Raw genomic sequence first — 15,762 nt, 5'->3', positions numbered from 1 at the left:
TGTGTGTGTGTGTATATATATATATATTTATTTATTTAAATTTACTTAATTAATTTATTATTATTATATTGATAATAATATTATGCTTTCTCCTATCTTCTACTATCTTTTCTCTATCTCGGCTGTGAAGGACCTGAGCTGTAGATGGAGGAGCTGAACACGCAGCAACATCGAAGGCTCGGGTTTTGAAGAGTCTAGAGATAAAAAAAAATATAATAATAATAATAATAATAATAATAATAATAATAATAATAATAATAATAATAATAATAATAAAAAGAAAAAAAAGAGTCTCTGATCCATAACCCACAGTAGGTGGCGGTAATGCTCTGTTAAGAATGCGAACCGCCAATAAACACCAAGAAGAAGAAGAAGAAGGACAACGCTTTGTCGCGCCCGGAAGTTGTACGTACGTTTGCACTACTGGTTCGGGTTGTGATTGTTTAGTGCACCGGGACGTTTTTGTATTTGCGCTAGTTCGTCGTGTTTTAAAGGACCCGCAAACATGACCGAGGTAAAGCTGTGCTGTTATTGCATTATCCTTTGTTTATTTAAGAATTATAACGGCATAGTTTTTCTCTAAATGAACACAGCGTGTTGTATTACAACACGTGTGGTCATTTGGATCTGCATATATTTCTTATAACAACCGGTCAATTAATCTGATGTTGATATTTTGTATTTTTTTTTATACACACAGGACGTGCAGAAGCACTCAGTCCACACGCTTGTGTTTCGCTCTTTGAAACGGACTCATGATATGTTTGTGGCGGATCATGCCAAACCTATATCGCAGGACGAGCAGAGGTAAATAATAAAACTTCTCTGAATAAATTGACAATGTTAATTCAAAAAAGAAAATCGATATAATCCATGTACACACTCTCAGATGGTTCCAAATCTTTATAACTTACTAACTTATTTAATTGAGATATGTTGAACAATATTGGAAACCGGTTGCTATTGACATTCATAGTAGGAAAAACACTATGGGCGTCACATTTAGGTAAAGTTGGTTTTATATATTCACTACGAATTACTATTTATCAAGCTTTCTTAGCAAATTCTAAATGGGAAAATCGTATCAGCAGCCAATGACTATTAAAATACAACATTGTTCAGTCAAATAGTGCTAATGTTGTTTTGAAGTCATATTTACATGTGATTTCAGACCTAATTCTCAAAGTACCGTGGTAAACAATAAAGGGAGCATGTCACAAGTTGTCACTGAATGAATGTGTGAATATAAAACCAACTTTTCCTCAATGGGCATTATTAGTGCCCAGTTTTCAAGATTATTTAAAACATCTTATTTTATATTCAGCTGAAAAAATTCAGACAAGTTTGGATCAAATGGAGGGTGAATCATCTTTCATTTTTGAGCAAACTATCTTATTATTCAAGCAGAAAAGACATTTTGAATGGTGGTGGTATGTAAACTCGTTTTACTGGGTGTATTAAAGGCCATGTTTTTTTTCACAATAACATTTTACAGTACTTCACCGGCTGTTCATCACCACTGTGAAGACCCTACTCTGCATGTTTTACAAGATTTTCTTATCTGCAAAACAATTTTCATTGGACTGTCCTGTTTTTAAAGGGGTGGTCCGGAGTGTATTTTTAGGCTTGGCTGTGTTTATAAGATGCAAAGCAATGTGTGTTCATGCTTCACTTGTAGAAAATCATGTTATTTTTTCATATATCTTACTTTGATTATATACAGCTACGCAGTTAACATGAAAACGACATATTTCTTAGTTTCTCTGAAAGCCCGCCCTCAAGTGGCTGTGATTGGTCAGCTAACATAATGTGCTGTGATTCGCAGATCGGCTCCACGTCACCTGGAAAAGCATCTCTAATAGCATACACTGTACCTCTGCTTGTGTAAATACTGTCAATCTATTTAGATGTATCAGTTTGTGCCTGAAACAGATAGAAAATGAAGAGGACACAGTTGAGGCCCCGTTTACACTAATACGTTTTAGTTTTAAAACGCATAAGTTTTGCTACGGTTACGCCATCCATCCACACTACGCCGGGGTTTTCGAGCACTGAAAACAGAGCGTTTTAAAAACGCTGGAGAGACATCTGAAAATGGAGGCGTGGCTGCCCCATCTGATTGGGGCTTTTTCCTCAATATTAAGTAGCCTACACACAGTTCAGTCCTGCATTTTCTCCTTATAAATTCAGACTTCACAAGTTTGATATGGGAAACAAATTCCCGAGGACACGTCTGGTGAATCTTCAAAGAGAACAGTGTACTTTATAACCTCATTCACATCACCCTGGCTACGCTGTTTCACTTTCTTAACATTAAAATTAAAACATGATATAAGGAAGTGCCGGTTTTCATTTTGATATTAGCAACTTAACAGACAGCAGAAATGTTAAGGCGTTGTGTAGCTGCATATTTATATGACCGTCATCTTCATGCATATTTATAACAAAACGGATCCTATGACATATCTGCCGCCTCTCATTTTCATTGAAAATACAAAACATACCCTGTCTTTTCACTGAATATCAGTTTTAATAATCAATAATGTCCATTATAAAAGTATAGCTTACAATAAGTTACATTATAGGAAATAAAGGCAAGAAATCAGTCAATATACAAAATGTACGTGCTTACATTAATTATTAACTTATCTTTGCACTCAGCCAAAACACGTTACCTGAGAACAAGTAATAGATTCAAAAGACCAAAGTCATTAGATATAGGCAACAAGATGAATTAAATATCATGTTTAACAAATATAGTGAGATTGGATCCAGTGGTAGATCCTTGATGAACAGTCCGACGTGCACAGCTCTCATCTGGGTAAATATGCTGCAGCGCATGCCAGAGTGTGTGTGGTCACATGATGTGCACTTTCAGTGGTGTAGAGACGGAGAGTTGTTCAGAAACGTTAGGTGAAATGCCAGTGTGGACGTGGATCATTTTCATTCTAAAACACAGTTTTAAAACTAAAACGTACTAGTGTAAACGGGGCCTGAGCCTCATGCCTGTTTTCTAAAATAAAATGTGACAAGTGTTTTTTACATATATTCAGAATAAGTATGTGTAAGTAATCGTTCACATATTTTTTGTTAGTTTGTTATCTGAGAATGCAGGGAAAGCGGCTGCACAGAGATGCACTGCAGCGTGGTGAAGATTCTTCCTGTTTACCAGGTTTTGATGGACAAATAAGTAGCTAAATTGTTAATGGTGCCAAACAGCATTTTCCATTGTTTACATCCACGTTTATGTCCTTGCGTCAACATATTGTTAATGCTAGAAACTGTGCATGTAATGGATCAAATATAACAATAAAAATATCAGTTTGTCTGTTATGGTTGGAGCTGCTCCTCCTTTGAGGGGTTTTTAGCAGAATCCAGCACTAAACTGGGAGAGATTCTGGAAGCTGCTGCTTGTCAAATGCTAGAGCTATATCATTTTTATCATTCTCTGGAACATAATTAAAATTAAGTTGTAAGCACTCCTCTCTTTGGAATGCCAAATACAGAAACAGAACAAGCTTTTAGGACGGCATTTTAGCTTTCTCTGTTATAACATTACAGCGCCACTGGCCACGTCCCTTCACTGTACGGGGTGTGCGCGTGGTGAATGCGCGTAACCTGAATCGATTGTGATCTCGCTAACCCGGATGTTATCCGGATGATCTCCAATTTTTGTTTGCTGTAAGCTTTGCTAGGATAACTCTGTAAAAGCCAATGTCTCCCTTTGCGTTGAACTTTGAGTGTATTCCATTCAGAGATGTTGTTTATGTTCACACAGCTACATTACACATCAACTAAAGTTTAAAATATTATATCGTAGTGGACCACCCCATTAATGTTTATAGAAACCTTTATGCAGTAAACTCGCTTAGAATTATTCAGCAATGTTTTGCCACAAAATAAAATAAAGACTTGGTTCTACTTTAGTTGAATTACAATTCACACTATTAGCAAACCATTATCTAAGACATTAGCTTACTAACTACTAATTAGCTGCTTTGTAATAGTTAGTAAGGTAGTAGTTGGGTTTAGGTATTTGAGTAGGATAAGGGATGTAAAATAAGATCAAACTTTATAAGTGCTAATAAACATTGTAATATCCTTATAATAGACAGCTAATAAACCATTAGTAAATGGTGTAATTATTACTTTAATTGTTACTTTTGTTAATGTTATTTACATCTTTTCTGTAGCTTCAAGATGAAGATGGCAGCAAAGATGCGGGCAGAATACAAAGCTGTCTTACACATGCCTGTGCTGAAGGAGGGCCGAGAAAAGGGGTCCCTCCACACCTCTGACCCATATGGCCAATCGACATACCCTCTGCCTGGTATGCCTCATAAACCAAAATCCTGTTGGCTTGTGCTTTGTTATATTTTTAAAAAACCTCTTAAAGGCAACGTTAACTTTTTATTATTGTGAACTGTTTGACTTGATTTGTGTAGACACTACTCCAGAATACTTGGTGACAGGAACACACCCTTATCCATCTGCTCCAGGTAGAACCAGGATTTTTACTTATTTAGCCTAGATGCTGACCGTTCAACCAATTTATTTGAGGTCTGAGTTTTTTATTTTATTTTTTATTATTCTTTCAGGAGTTGCCCTCACTGCAGACACACAAATGCTGAAGATGCCCAGTGAGATAGGTGTTCACTCCATGGCCCTTGCTCTTCCTCCTTCTCAAGCAAGGTACTGAATTGTGATTCCTTATGTTTTGTTGTAATTATTATTAAATGTTTTTAGAAAAAAAAAATCATTTATTTTTTCCATTTAAATTTTTTTTTAAAAACAAGCACAACATTTATGTTTTAGTTTTTTTTTTGGACAATTTGGCCTGAAATAATAATAATTATAGTTAATATTATTGTTATTATAAATAGTATCAATTAAATTTTTTTTTTTACAAACATTGTAAACAAAATAAAATCTATTAATACTGCCAAAATAAGAATTTGATTTAAAGTAATTGTACAAATTTCTATAATACTAATGTATGACTGTTGTAATTTCACAATGAGAAATTAAATTGCTTCTCTTTGGTTGACCACAGAAAATCAAACCAAATCCTAGCGAAGCTTTTTTTTTAACGTGCGTTTGCATATGGTTTGTTTTCTAGACAATAAGTCATGCCTAACTAAAAGTTGAGGAAAGAACCCTTTTAAATGTTTAAAATTCAATTTAATAATGTCAAATTAGTTACGAATAACCCTAAGTAACACAAAATATTCGCCAAAATTCCAAGCATATGTTTTTCCATACCATACTTTACAACAAATAGTTAACATTTGTTTTTGGTAAATTTTTTATATTATTTAGAAAAACATTTAAAAAATGTATAAGTATAAACATTTATTTTATCTTCAAAATGTTTTTTTGTGTGTTTTAAAGGATTAGTTCACCCAAAAATTTAAATTGGTTTTAATTCATGTCATTCCAATCCCCTGAAATCTATATTTATCTTTGGAACACAAATGAAGATATTTTAGACAGTATTTTAGATTTATGAGAAGAACTCCATATAGACAGCAAGGGTCATGATGAGACATACAAAGTCCAGAAAAGGTACCAAAAATATTGTAAAATTATTCTATGTGACTTCAAAAATTATTTTGTGTGCTAAAAAAGTTATTTTGACTTTGTTCACCTTAAACCTTTTTGGGGAATTAATCCTTTAACCAGCAAACATCATAGACCCTGTAGTGAACCTGTGTTTGGTGCTGTTAACTTGTGATCAGATCATTAAGGTACATTGAAGGGTAAATTTAATCTGAGATATTGTGTTTGTTTTGTAGGCAGGAAGCCAGTCGAACTGCAGCCAGTGTGGCAGAAATCCACAGACATGCAGGAGGAGCAGAGAGATCTCATGCCCCACAACATGCACTGGTCAGCAACAGATTTTACTTTTATGTGTTTGTTTAACAAGTTATTGTTAGGTGCTATGGCCAATGTATTAGATTAGTTAAGATTTGAATTTAGATGTGTTAGATTTGTGTTTCAACCTCCTGGCTCAAGAGTAAAGTAACAACCAAATAAAGATCAAAACCAAAAAATTTAAAAATTTGAATATATTCAATCAAAAATTAAAAAGTCCCTATTATGGGTTTTTGAAAATGACCTTCCATGCAGTGAGCAATACAGCTCTAAGTGAATGAAAACACACAGCTGAGGGTTAAATCTAAAAATGCACCTTGTTTAAAAATATTTTTGTATTTTTTTATTTTTTAAATAATAGATTCGACTCTGAGTCGTTTAAATAATTTGCCGTTCGTCTGGATCTTTTGCCTGTATCAATGTCAACCCGAAACAATACCAAATATGTTCTGTGCCGGATTGTGAATGGATTGTGTAAGTTGTGAATGCGCCTTTCCTTCCAAACGCTAGCAGAGTGCGGGTGTGTGTGGAACTGATCATGACTGAAGGTGAGAGAACATTGAGTGAACATTCTAGTGATTAATGCAATAACCCTGCAAGGGGGGATTCGTTAGCAGTTTGTTAAAGTAAGGATCAGAAAAGATTATTGATGTATGGGACTTTGTCAGAACTTGACAGGAAATTTATCAGAACACAGTTCATGGATCAGTTTCTTCCTCCATTTCACAAGTGTCAGTAAGTGTGAGTAAAATGGTTGCTGCTTTGTTTTCTCTAGCTTGCAGAATTTCATTATGTTATGTTTCTTGTAACTGCTTCACGCGGCTTGTACTGTATCTGGTTAGCTCTTTATATTCTCATATCGTGTCTAAAACCACGTTGAAAATGCAGCACGTGCTGCTTTTTTTACAGATTTAAATACATTTGTAAGCTCGCGATCATCTGCCGTTTGTTGCTGCTATGTCCACCGTCAACCCAAAACCAAAATATGACCTTTTGTAACGCATGATAGGGGCTCTTTAATTGAAATGATACATAAATGTAAGGAAAAGCAACGAAAACTCCAAAGCTGAAGAGGAATTCTCTGGGTCTTTATCCAAATGCACATCACAAGCAGCACTCCACACCTGGTCCAAACGCAATCACAGCAAAACACTGTACCTGTTCAAAATACTCTAGGAAAAAGGCAGATCACGGAACACCTCTATCTAGTGGATACTAGACAGGATTACTAAGGCCGTAACAATCGTGATATTTACCATTAAATTAGTCCCCTTAGGATATCTATCTATCTATCTATCTATCTATCTATCTATCTATCTATCTATCTATCTATCTATCTATCTATCTATCTATCTATCTATCTATCTATCTATCTATCTTCAATTCAATTCACCTTTATTTGTATAGCGCTTATACAATGTAGATTGTGTCAAAGCAGCTTCACATAAAAGGTCACAGTAAATAGGAACAGTGTAGTTCAGTTTGTAGTGTTTAAGTTCAGTTCAGTTGAGCTCAGTTCAGTGTGGTTTAATAATCACTACTGAGAGTCCAAATATTGAAGGGCAAATCCAACGATGCGCAGCTCTAAAGATCCCGAACCATGCAAGCCAGTGGCGACAGCAGAGAGGGAAAAAAAACTTCACTAATGGCAGAAGTGAAGAAAAAAAACCTTGAGAGAAACCAGGCTCAGTTGGGCACGATCATTTTAATTTCTCCGCTGGCCAAACGTCTTGTGCAGAGCTGCAGTCTCAGTGGCGGAGGCTGGAAGCTGGCCTCAGCGAAGACTCGTCTGTCTCTGGAGCGTCACAGGAATCAGTCTCATGCTCTCCACTCTTCCATGACCATCACAGTAGCTGCTCAGGATTCGGCCAGGTCCAGGATATGGAAACCTTGGGATCATCTCGTCATTGGTCTTGGATCGAATCAGTGACTCTGCATAGTCTGAGGGCCTCGATATATATATATATATATATATATATATATATATATAATGATTTAGGTTACAAAAAACTAATTAATTTAAAGTAAACTTTAATTGATTGCAATTTTTTTTTTATTAATTTGTTTTTGTAAAGTAATTAATCTTTTTTTATTTATTTATTTTCAGCTTTTGTTTTAATAATTGTAATGCGAATTAACATTATGTGCAAAACTGGAAAAATGGTATTTGCTGCGGTAGGAGAAGCTGCGTCAATCTTTTCTTTGTTATATAAATGACTTGTGCCTCAGAAGACAGTATGCCGATTCGCAGTGAACGCGTGGTGGCGTTTAAAGGTGTGAGACTTGGAGCACAGATGCTCTTGATAGTTCTGGAGGTTATTAATAATATAATAACACCAATACTGAAACGTCTAAGGCGTTTTAGAATGACCAAAACAACATTTCAGATGTTTTACAAAGTGCCTGCTGGTTTGTCTATTCACACACATGCATGCATCACGCACCATCTACAGGACCTATTATTCTAAATTAAATGGCTGAAAAAGTGTACTCAGGGTACAGTCGTGTAGACAGTTTTTGTGTACACAATTTTTCAGTTCGTTTAACCTGTTTTTCTCCTTTCTCACCCAGTCCCTCATGGAAGGAGGCACAAGGACATTGGTGCCAAGAAAGGCTCCCACCATGCCCAAACCTCAATGGCATCCACCATGGAAACTGTACAGAGTGAGTGATCTCTCATCTTCCAGGTGTACTTTAGCATGTTGGGAACAGAAACTTTGTTGTAAATAATAATAATAAAAAACTATTTTATTCTTCTTAGTGTTATATGATTGGAAAGTTTCTGTGATGGCCTCCTGTTTGAAGATCTTCATAACAGGCCGTTTACAGTAATTGTGTTTCATTGGAAATTATTGTTTTCTGGTTGTGTGTCTCAGGTCATCAGTGGTCATCTGGGCTGGGTCAGATCTATAGCAGTGGAGCCTGGAAACCAGTGGTTTGTAACTGGATCCGCAGACAGAACTATAAAGGTGATTTATGACTTCAAATTAAGACTTTGAGGTAATTTAAAATCAATCTGAAATCATCTTGAACAACATTCAAAGCTTGTTTTATATCTGTAGATTGTTTCCTCTGGTCAGGACTATGGTCGAAAACGTAAACATTGTAGTGTTTTTTAGCCATACATTTTATTTATTTATTTATTTTTTTGACACCACACTGATCTTCACACACACACACACACACACAGCCGACAGCTCCATATGCTTTTGATCTTCTCTGGTAGCATGAACAAGCCTAAAGATTAAACATTATTAAGTTAAAATTTCTTAGAGGCTCCACAGCTCCTCACCACAGTAGGTTTATCAGTCAATCTGGTACAGTACTAAACGCCATGGTACAGTATAATTGGGGATGGGTTAACCTCATCTGGCTTGCATTTCCACTGCCAATGATACCCTTGAATAGATTGTTATTAATAATCTAATCATGCTGAAATATAATCACAAAATATAAATGAAAAATTCTGCAGCCCAACCAGCCAGCACAACAAAGTTTAGTTAGTATTTATAAATATTATTACTCAGGGTTCGTACGGGTGTTGGAAATTGCTTGATTTTTTTTTTTTTTAATGTAGTGTTTTCAAGGTTAGAAAAGTGCTTGGATTTTGGAGAAAGGGCTTGAACCTGCTTGAACTTGAAATTGCGACCATTTTGGTTGTATATGCACCTGAAATTTTATCTAATCGTGCTCAAAATATATTTGGGAGCATTTGTGCGAAGTGCATAAAATGGTTCCCATGCAACCAGTTTTCATTGCAAAATGTTCGCCGCATGCACTTATTTAGGAGACATTCACGCAGAATTTGTATCTTAAAACGCCAAACGCAGTGTTCAGGAATAGTTTAAAACAGTCGTCATGTCAACTTGCTGCAGTAAACAAAGCTTGCAATGCCTGCCCTGCCTTAAATCTCTTTTGATTGGCACACTGCTCTTGAACTGAACGCGAGTGGATTGGTTAATATCAGCTGTCAATGCCTTCTATTAAATGACAGATTTTTTGAAATCCCCTAAAGTTAAAAATAACGACACATCTGATCAGTGATCATGTGGTAAATGTTAATCCACCATTTACATTTTTCAAAAAGTGGATAAAAGACTTCTGATGGGTTAAAGTCAGCTATGAAAACGACTAAAGCCATCCACTGTAAAGCCTGAGGGATGGAGTTGCAGGTAACAGCTTTTGTCATGCATTTCAAGCACGAGATGTTGTATTTAAACCTTCATTTAATTGTCACAATGTTGTAAGTCATGCAACTGCAGTCCATACACCGTCACAAAAGGGCTTTACATTCACTTAGATTAAACTAATATTGCAGCTTTTAAAAAGACCAATACTGCTATTAAGATGATGTATGCAAATAGTAAGTTATATGTCAATATCTACCTGTTTGGCCTACTCCTGGATAAGCTAGTTATTATTATTGCACTATATTTTGTTCAGTGCAGTTTAATTTTTGCAGATTTAATTTTCATTGCAGATTTTTTCTAAAACTCAACAGTCTAAAGGGCACTTCTTTGCCAATTTAAGTGGCTATAAGCTCATTTTTGAGATCAACTTTAGGTAGAAAGAGACCAAACCTAAAAAGATATTTCATCCAATAACTGAACTTTTTTTTTTTTTATCATTTTTGAGTGAACTACCCCAATAAATCTATGCTCCAAAGTATTCAACAATTTAAGTTGAAATGTCATATTGTGTTTTATTTAAATGGCACAATGGATTTAAATGTGAAAAAGTGCATACAGCATATAAAAACGTAATTTGCCGTGGTTGTTAGGTGCTGGAAAAGCATAAAAATGCACCTTGAAAGTGTTTGAAAAGTGCTGGAATTTGGAAGTTGGAAAAGGTGTGGGAACTCTGATTATTGTTAATTCTTTTTCAAATCTAGTAATTATTATTATTTTTTCTTTGTGCCAGATTTGGGATCTTGCCAGTGGTAAGCTGAAGTTGTCTCTAACGGGGCACATCAGCACAGTGAGAGGGGTGGCCGTCAGCAACCGCAGCCCGTACCTCTTCTCTTGCGGGGAGGACAAACAAGTTAAATGCTGGGACCTCGAGTATAATAAGGTATGAACTTCATAGATAACACCACTGTCATACTCGGTTTAAGCTTACAGGATAAAAGCAAGACTAAACGTGTGTGTAATCTACAGGTTATACGGCATTATCATGGTCACCTGAGTGCAGTCTATGACCTTGACCTCCATCCAACCATTGATGTGCTGGTGACTTGTAGTCGAGATGCCACAGCCAGAGTAAGATGTCTTATGACTTTTTTTTTGTGAATGATTATTTATAAACCTATTCCTTTCTTTCACTTCCTTTCTTTTCTTTTTTGTTTTTTCTTTTCTTCTTTCTTTCTGTCTTTCTGTCTTTCTTTCTTTCTTTTTTTCTTTCTTTAATTTCTTCATACAATCATGTTGGCTTCTATTGGTGCTATTCGGCAGACACAGCATAATATGTTTTGGTATGGTTCACTTTTGTGGGCTTTCCAGTAACTGATTAGGTTTGCACCCACTGTCTGTAAGTTCTTGCTTCAAATGGAACACCCTAGTCCACTTTAGAGGCTAGTTAATAATTACTATCTAGTTTGTAACCAACTCAGTTTTTTGTTTGCAACACAAGGCAGATCATAGTTAGGTTAAGTTAAGTTTAAGAATATTTAATCTTAGTTTATTGAAAATCCCTACTTTGAGGCTGAAATGCAGGGGGAGCTTTTTCGGTGGTGGGTCCTCGTTTATGGAATGATTTCCCTGTACAACTCAGAATGGTTTTTCTCACGCACTCTTTTTAACTTTTAACAATTAATTATCTGCTGCTAATGTTTCTTAATGTGTCTGTACTTGCTTCATTAAGGAGTTGTTGATATTTGTGTTATTTGGATTTTATGTACAGCATTTTAGTCAGGCCTAGCTGTTTTGAAAGTGCTTTATAAATTTAATAAACTTTAACTTAGGTTGTGAGCTGTCTATAAAGTAATGTGTTTTGCATTGAATGAAGTAATAACTAATCAGAAGCCTTCATGTTTCTCTTATAAAATAGGAAAATAGCCTGAAATGTGTTGGGAAATGGGAAAAAATGAAATAAGTGAACGGAGAGTATGTGATGACAGTTTCATTTTTGGGTGAACTATTCCTTCAAGTATTACTGAGGTTATTACAAAAATAATCAATGTTATTGAAGCCCAGTAAAGCGTTAGGAATTGGGTTTTTAAACAATAAAATTTTGATTTACTAGGTTAAAAACTGTCAACAGACAAAAGTTCCTCACAGAAGTAGAAGCATTACAGTCTCATAAATTGTTTAATGGACAGTGGGTTTTTACATGGTCAACATTTTTTGAATTAATCCCTTCATTGGAAAAAATAAAATAAAAATATGAATGACCTATCAAAATCTTTTATGAATGACTTAATCTCAAGGATTATTCAAAGGAGTTTCTTTTTCCATCATTAGGGTCCATTTCAAGTAAATTGATATTTAATCACTGAGGTATAAAAAGAAAAAGGTATAGAGCATTTGAATGTTTTTCTAACATATTTTTCTTTATAATTATCATGCTCCAAGGCACAATTTGTAGTGCGTTAAGAAATTATTTTGTAACGAAAGCCATTCTAAAGCTTTCAAAACCATTAGAGCATTTGTCTCTGCAATAAAAACTGAACTCTAATATGGTATTCATTTGAACCTGTTGGGTAACACTTTATTTTGATAGTCCATTTAAGTATAAGTAAACTGTCTGCTTAATATCTGTCGAGACTGCTTGTTCAACAGACATTGAACTCTAACTGACTATAAGAAACTTTGCAAATACATGTCACCTTATGCTAACCCTAAACCCAACCTAACAGTCTACTTATGATCTGATGAGAATTAGTTTGCATGTAGATGCAATGTAACTTAAATTCAACAAACAGACCATCAAAATAAAGTGAGACCACCTGTTGTACAAAAATAGTGATGTATGTTATTTGTGTGTTAGGTTTGGGACATCAGGACCAAGGCAAATGTCCATACTCTTTCTGGACACACGAACACAGTGGCTACGGTCAAATGTCAAAGCGCAGAGCCGCAGGTTGTTACAGGTGTGCACATATTTATGTTAGACTTTTTTTGTCGATTAGACTGCAGCAACATGTTTGTAGTAAAGGTCTTATGTTTATGTTTGTGCTTTATTTTCCCTCTTCAGGAAGTCACGACACCACCATTAGACTCTGGGATCTGGTCGCTGGCAAGACGAGAGCAACGCTGACTAATCACAAGAAGTCTGTCAGAGCACTGGTGCTCCATCCCAGACAGTATGTTGTTTGTGACATGATTCTTCACACTTCGAGTAAACAATCTCAGATGATTTGGCAGATTCTGAGACTTAATCTTGATATATACCATTTAATATTGCTTGTATCATTTTTTTGTGAAATATTATAGTTTGTCTGTAGTTTTAATACTAAATTTTTAACTGACTCGTGTATTTTATAAGGAATTTAAATATTTTGTAAACATCAGCAACAGTGACTTACAGCAGAGCAAAACACATCTGTACTCACATTAAATTTAGTCATACTATTTAAAACAAGCTCAGTAATTTAATACATTTAATATAAAATGTTGAGTTTTACATTTTACTACATAACAGTAAAAAAAATTCTCTATTCACTTGATTTGAGCTTTCATTTTGGTGTAATACTGACTAAAGACAGTGTCATTTCCATGCATTTTCATCACTCACTTCTAATTAGTCTATTCAGTTAGTTTTCTATATCGGAGATATCATAGGGCCCTAATAATATAAAAAGACAGCTTGTTTTGTTTTTCTCCCCACTCTTACTGACTCTATTTTTTAATAGGTACACCTTTGCCTCTGGCTCTCCAGACAACATTAAGCAGTGGAAATTTCCTGATGGGAACTTCATCCAGAATCTTTCAGGACACAACGCCATTATCAACACACTGGCTGTCAATTCTGATGGTGTTCTGGTGTCAGGAGGTGAACTATTCCATCACACTTTCTTACAATCCCTATTCTGCTAAAATAGAATGTTGTTTTGTATTATTTTGTTCTCTTTGTTGCTTTAAGCTTTAAAATATTTGCATGTTTTGTTTACTATCTTTTTTCCACATCAGCTGATAACGGCACTATTCACATGTGGGATTGGAGAACTGGCTATAACTTCCAGAGGATTCATGCAGCGGTGCAGCCTGGTTCTCTAGACAGCGAGTCTGGCATTTTTTCATGTGTGTTTGATCAGTCTGAGAGTCGACTCATAACAGCAGAGGCTGATAAAACCATAAAGGTCTACAAAGAGGATGACACAGCGGTAAGTTCTGACTTCACTGGTAATTCATAAGTTAATAATAATACTAACAAGAATAACGATAATAGAATAGTCTTATTTGTGAGAAAAATTCATGTGTTTTATTGATGTTTTTTTTCTTTCAGACTGAAGAGTCCCATCCAGTTAATTGGAAGCCTGAGATTCTGAAAAGAAAGAGATTTTAGTTTCGAATTTTTATTTTTTTTTACCCTTCCATTTTGTTGTTTTAGCAAGCTAATTTCTATGGCTACGTCTGCTTTAAGGCATAAATGTAAACAGAATAAGATCACATTGCACTGCATATTAAACAAAACCCTTGTCTGTCTACTCCAAACATGATTTACTGGTCTGTGAGACCCGGTCTGCTAATTTTTCATTCTGAAATGGAAGAAATCCTGCAGAAAAATACAATAATGGTGAATGTTCTGTTTTGGAAATGTACACTCTTATTGCTCTGATCAGAAAGACAAAAAGAGTCATGTACATGGATACTTTATAAATCTTTGCAAATATGGTGTTACATGTTTTCTAAGTTGAATTGAATTTCACATCGGATCATAACATTTCTTCACAGTTTGCTTGAAATTCAGAGAAGAACTGTTTATACTGTTTTGTCTAAAACATTTTCCTGATGTGACATTTTGTAAAATAAAAAAGGTTTAATCATGTTGAATTGATCTTTTTCATTAAATGAATTTAAAACATTTGAACATAATGAGATTTTAAAAAGTTAATGCCTTAACTACGAGAGAATTTGCTTATCAGAAATGTTTAAAACCTTTTAATATATTTTACAATTTGTATAAATATTGATGCAAATTTATGTTCAATAAATATATAGTTGGTCAATTTGTTTGTCAAAAACAAAAAAAAATCAAAACCATTTAAAACTGCTTTTGCTTAACATAATTTCTAAAATATATTTTCTAACTTTTAACATTGGAAGAAATTTGTTAATGTCCAAATCATTAAAAGTAACAAAGTTTTTTTTTTTTTTTTTTTTAACAACAGTGCAGTTCTTCACTTTGCTGCATTTTAAAATCCTTTTCATTGGAATGGGGCAATATATTTATATTAAAACAATTTGGTCCTTGTCCTCCCTGCATATTTTGTTTGTCTTTCTTAAGACACCTGATTCAGATCATCAGCTAGTTAACAGAGAGATCCATCAACTGATCTTTGTGTGTCAAATAAGAGAGACATACAAAATTTGCAGTGCAGTGCAATTCCAAAGACTGGAATTGAGAGCCAATGGAGGCGTTTAAAGGGAGATATGACCAACCTTCTGTTGAAAGCATGTTTTTTTTTTTTTTAAATGGTGGTTGCTGGAACTTATTGACTTCCATAGTAATAATTTTCTACTATGGAAGTCAGTGTGCTAGGCACTAGTATTCTTCAAAATATCTTATTTTGTGTTCTGCAGAAAAAAATATTAAAATGACATGAGGGAGACTAAATGACTACAGAATTTTCATTTTTGTCTCTATCACTTTAGGACTTCTTTCTAGTCAAAGTTTGTCTTCGCAACTGTGAATAGATAGCTTTTTTGTGAGATAAAATGTTTTGTGAAC

At 34.8% G+C, this 15,762-nt stretch overlaps 1 protein-coding gene across 1 annotated transcript; it reads left to right on the top strand.

Annotated features, from left to right (window-relative positions):
* Window positions 1-404: 404 nt before the first annotated feature.
* On the top strand, window positions 405-14,864 carry plrg1 (pleiotropic regulator 1). Its single transcript, XM_056479932.1, has 15 exons — window positions 405-514; window positions 701-807; window positions 4,194-4,330; window positions 4,446-4,499; window positions 4,599-4,692; window positions 5,796-5,886; window positions 8,446-8,538; window positions 8,751-8,843; window positions 10,795-10,944; window positions 11,031-11,132; window positions 12,859-12,961; window positions 13,066-13,174; window positions 13,724-13,863; window positions 14,001-14,194; window positions 14,317-14,864. The coding sequence occupies exons 1-15, from the start codon at window positions 506-508 to the stop codon at window positions 14,374-14,376; spliced, it is 1,536 nt and encodes a 511-aa protein (XP_056335907.1). The 5' UTR covers window positions 405-505; the 3' UTR covers window positions 14,377-14,864.
* Window positions 14,865-15,762: the final 898 nt, after the last annotated feature.

Source organism: Danio aesculapii, chromosome 1 (assembly GCF_903798145.1).
Source record: "Danio aesculapii chromosome 1, fDanAes4.1, whole genome shotgun sequence".
NCBI lineage: Eukaryota > Metazoa > Chordata > Actinopteri > Cypriniformes > Danionidae > Danio > Danio aesculapii.
Note: the sequence above shows the minus strand (reverse complement) of the source record. Positions and strands in the feature narration are given on the sequence as shown.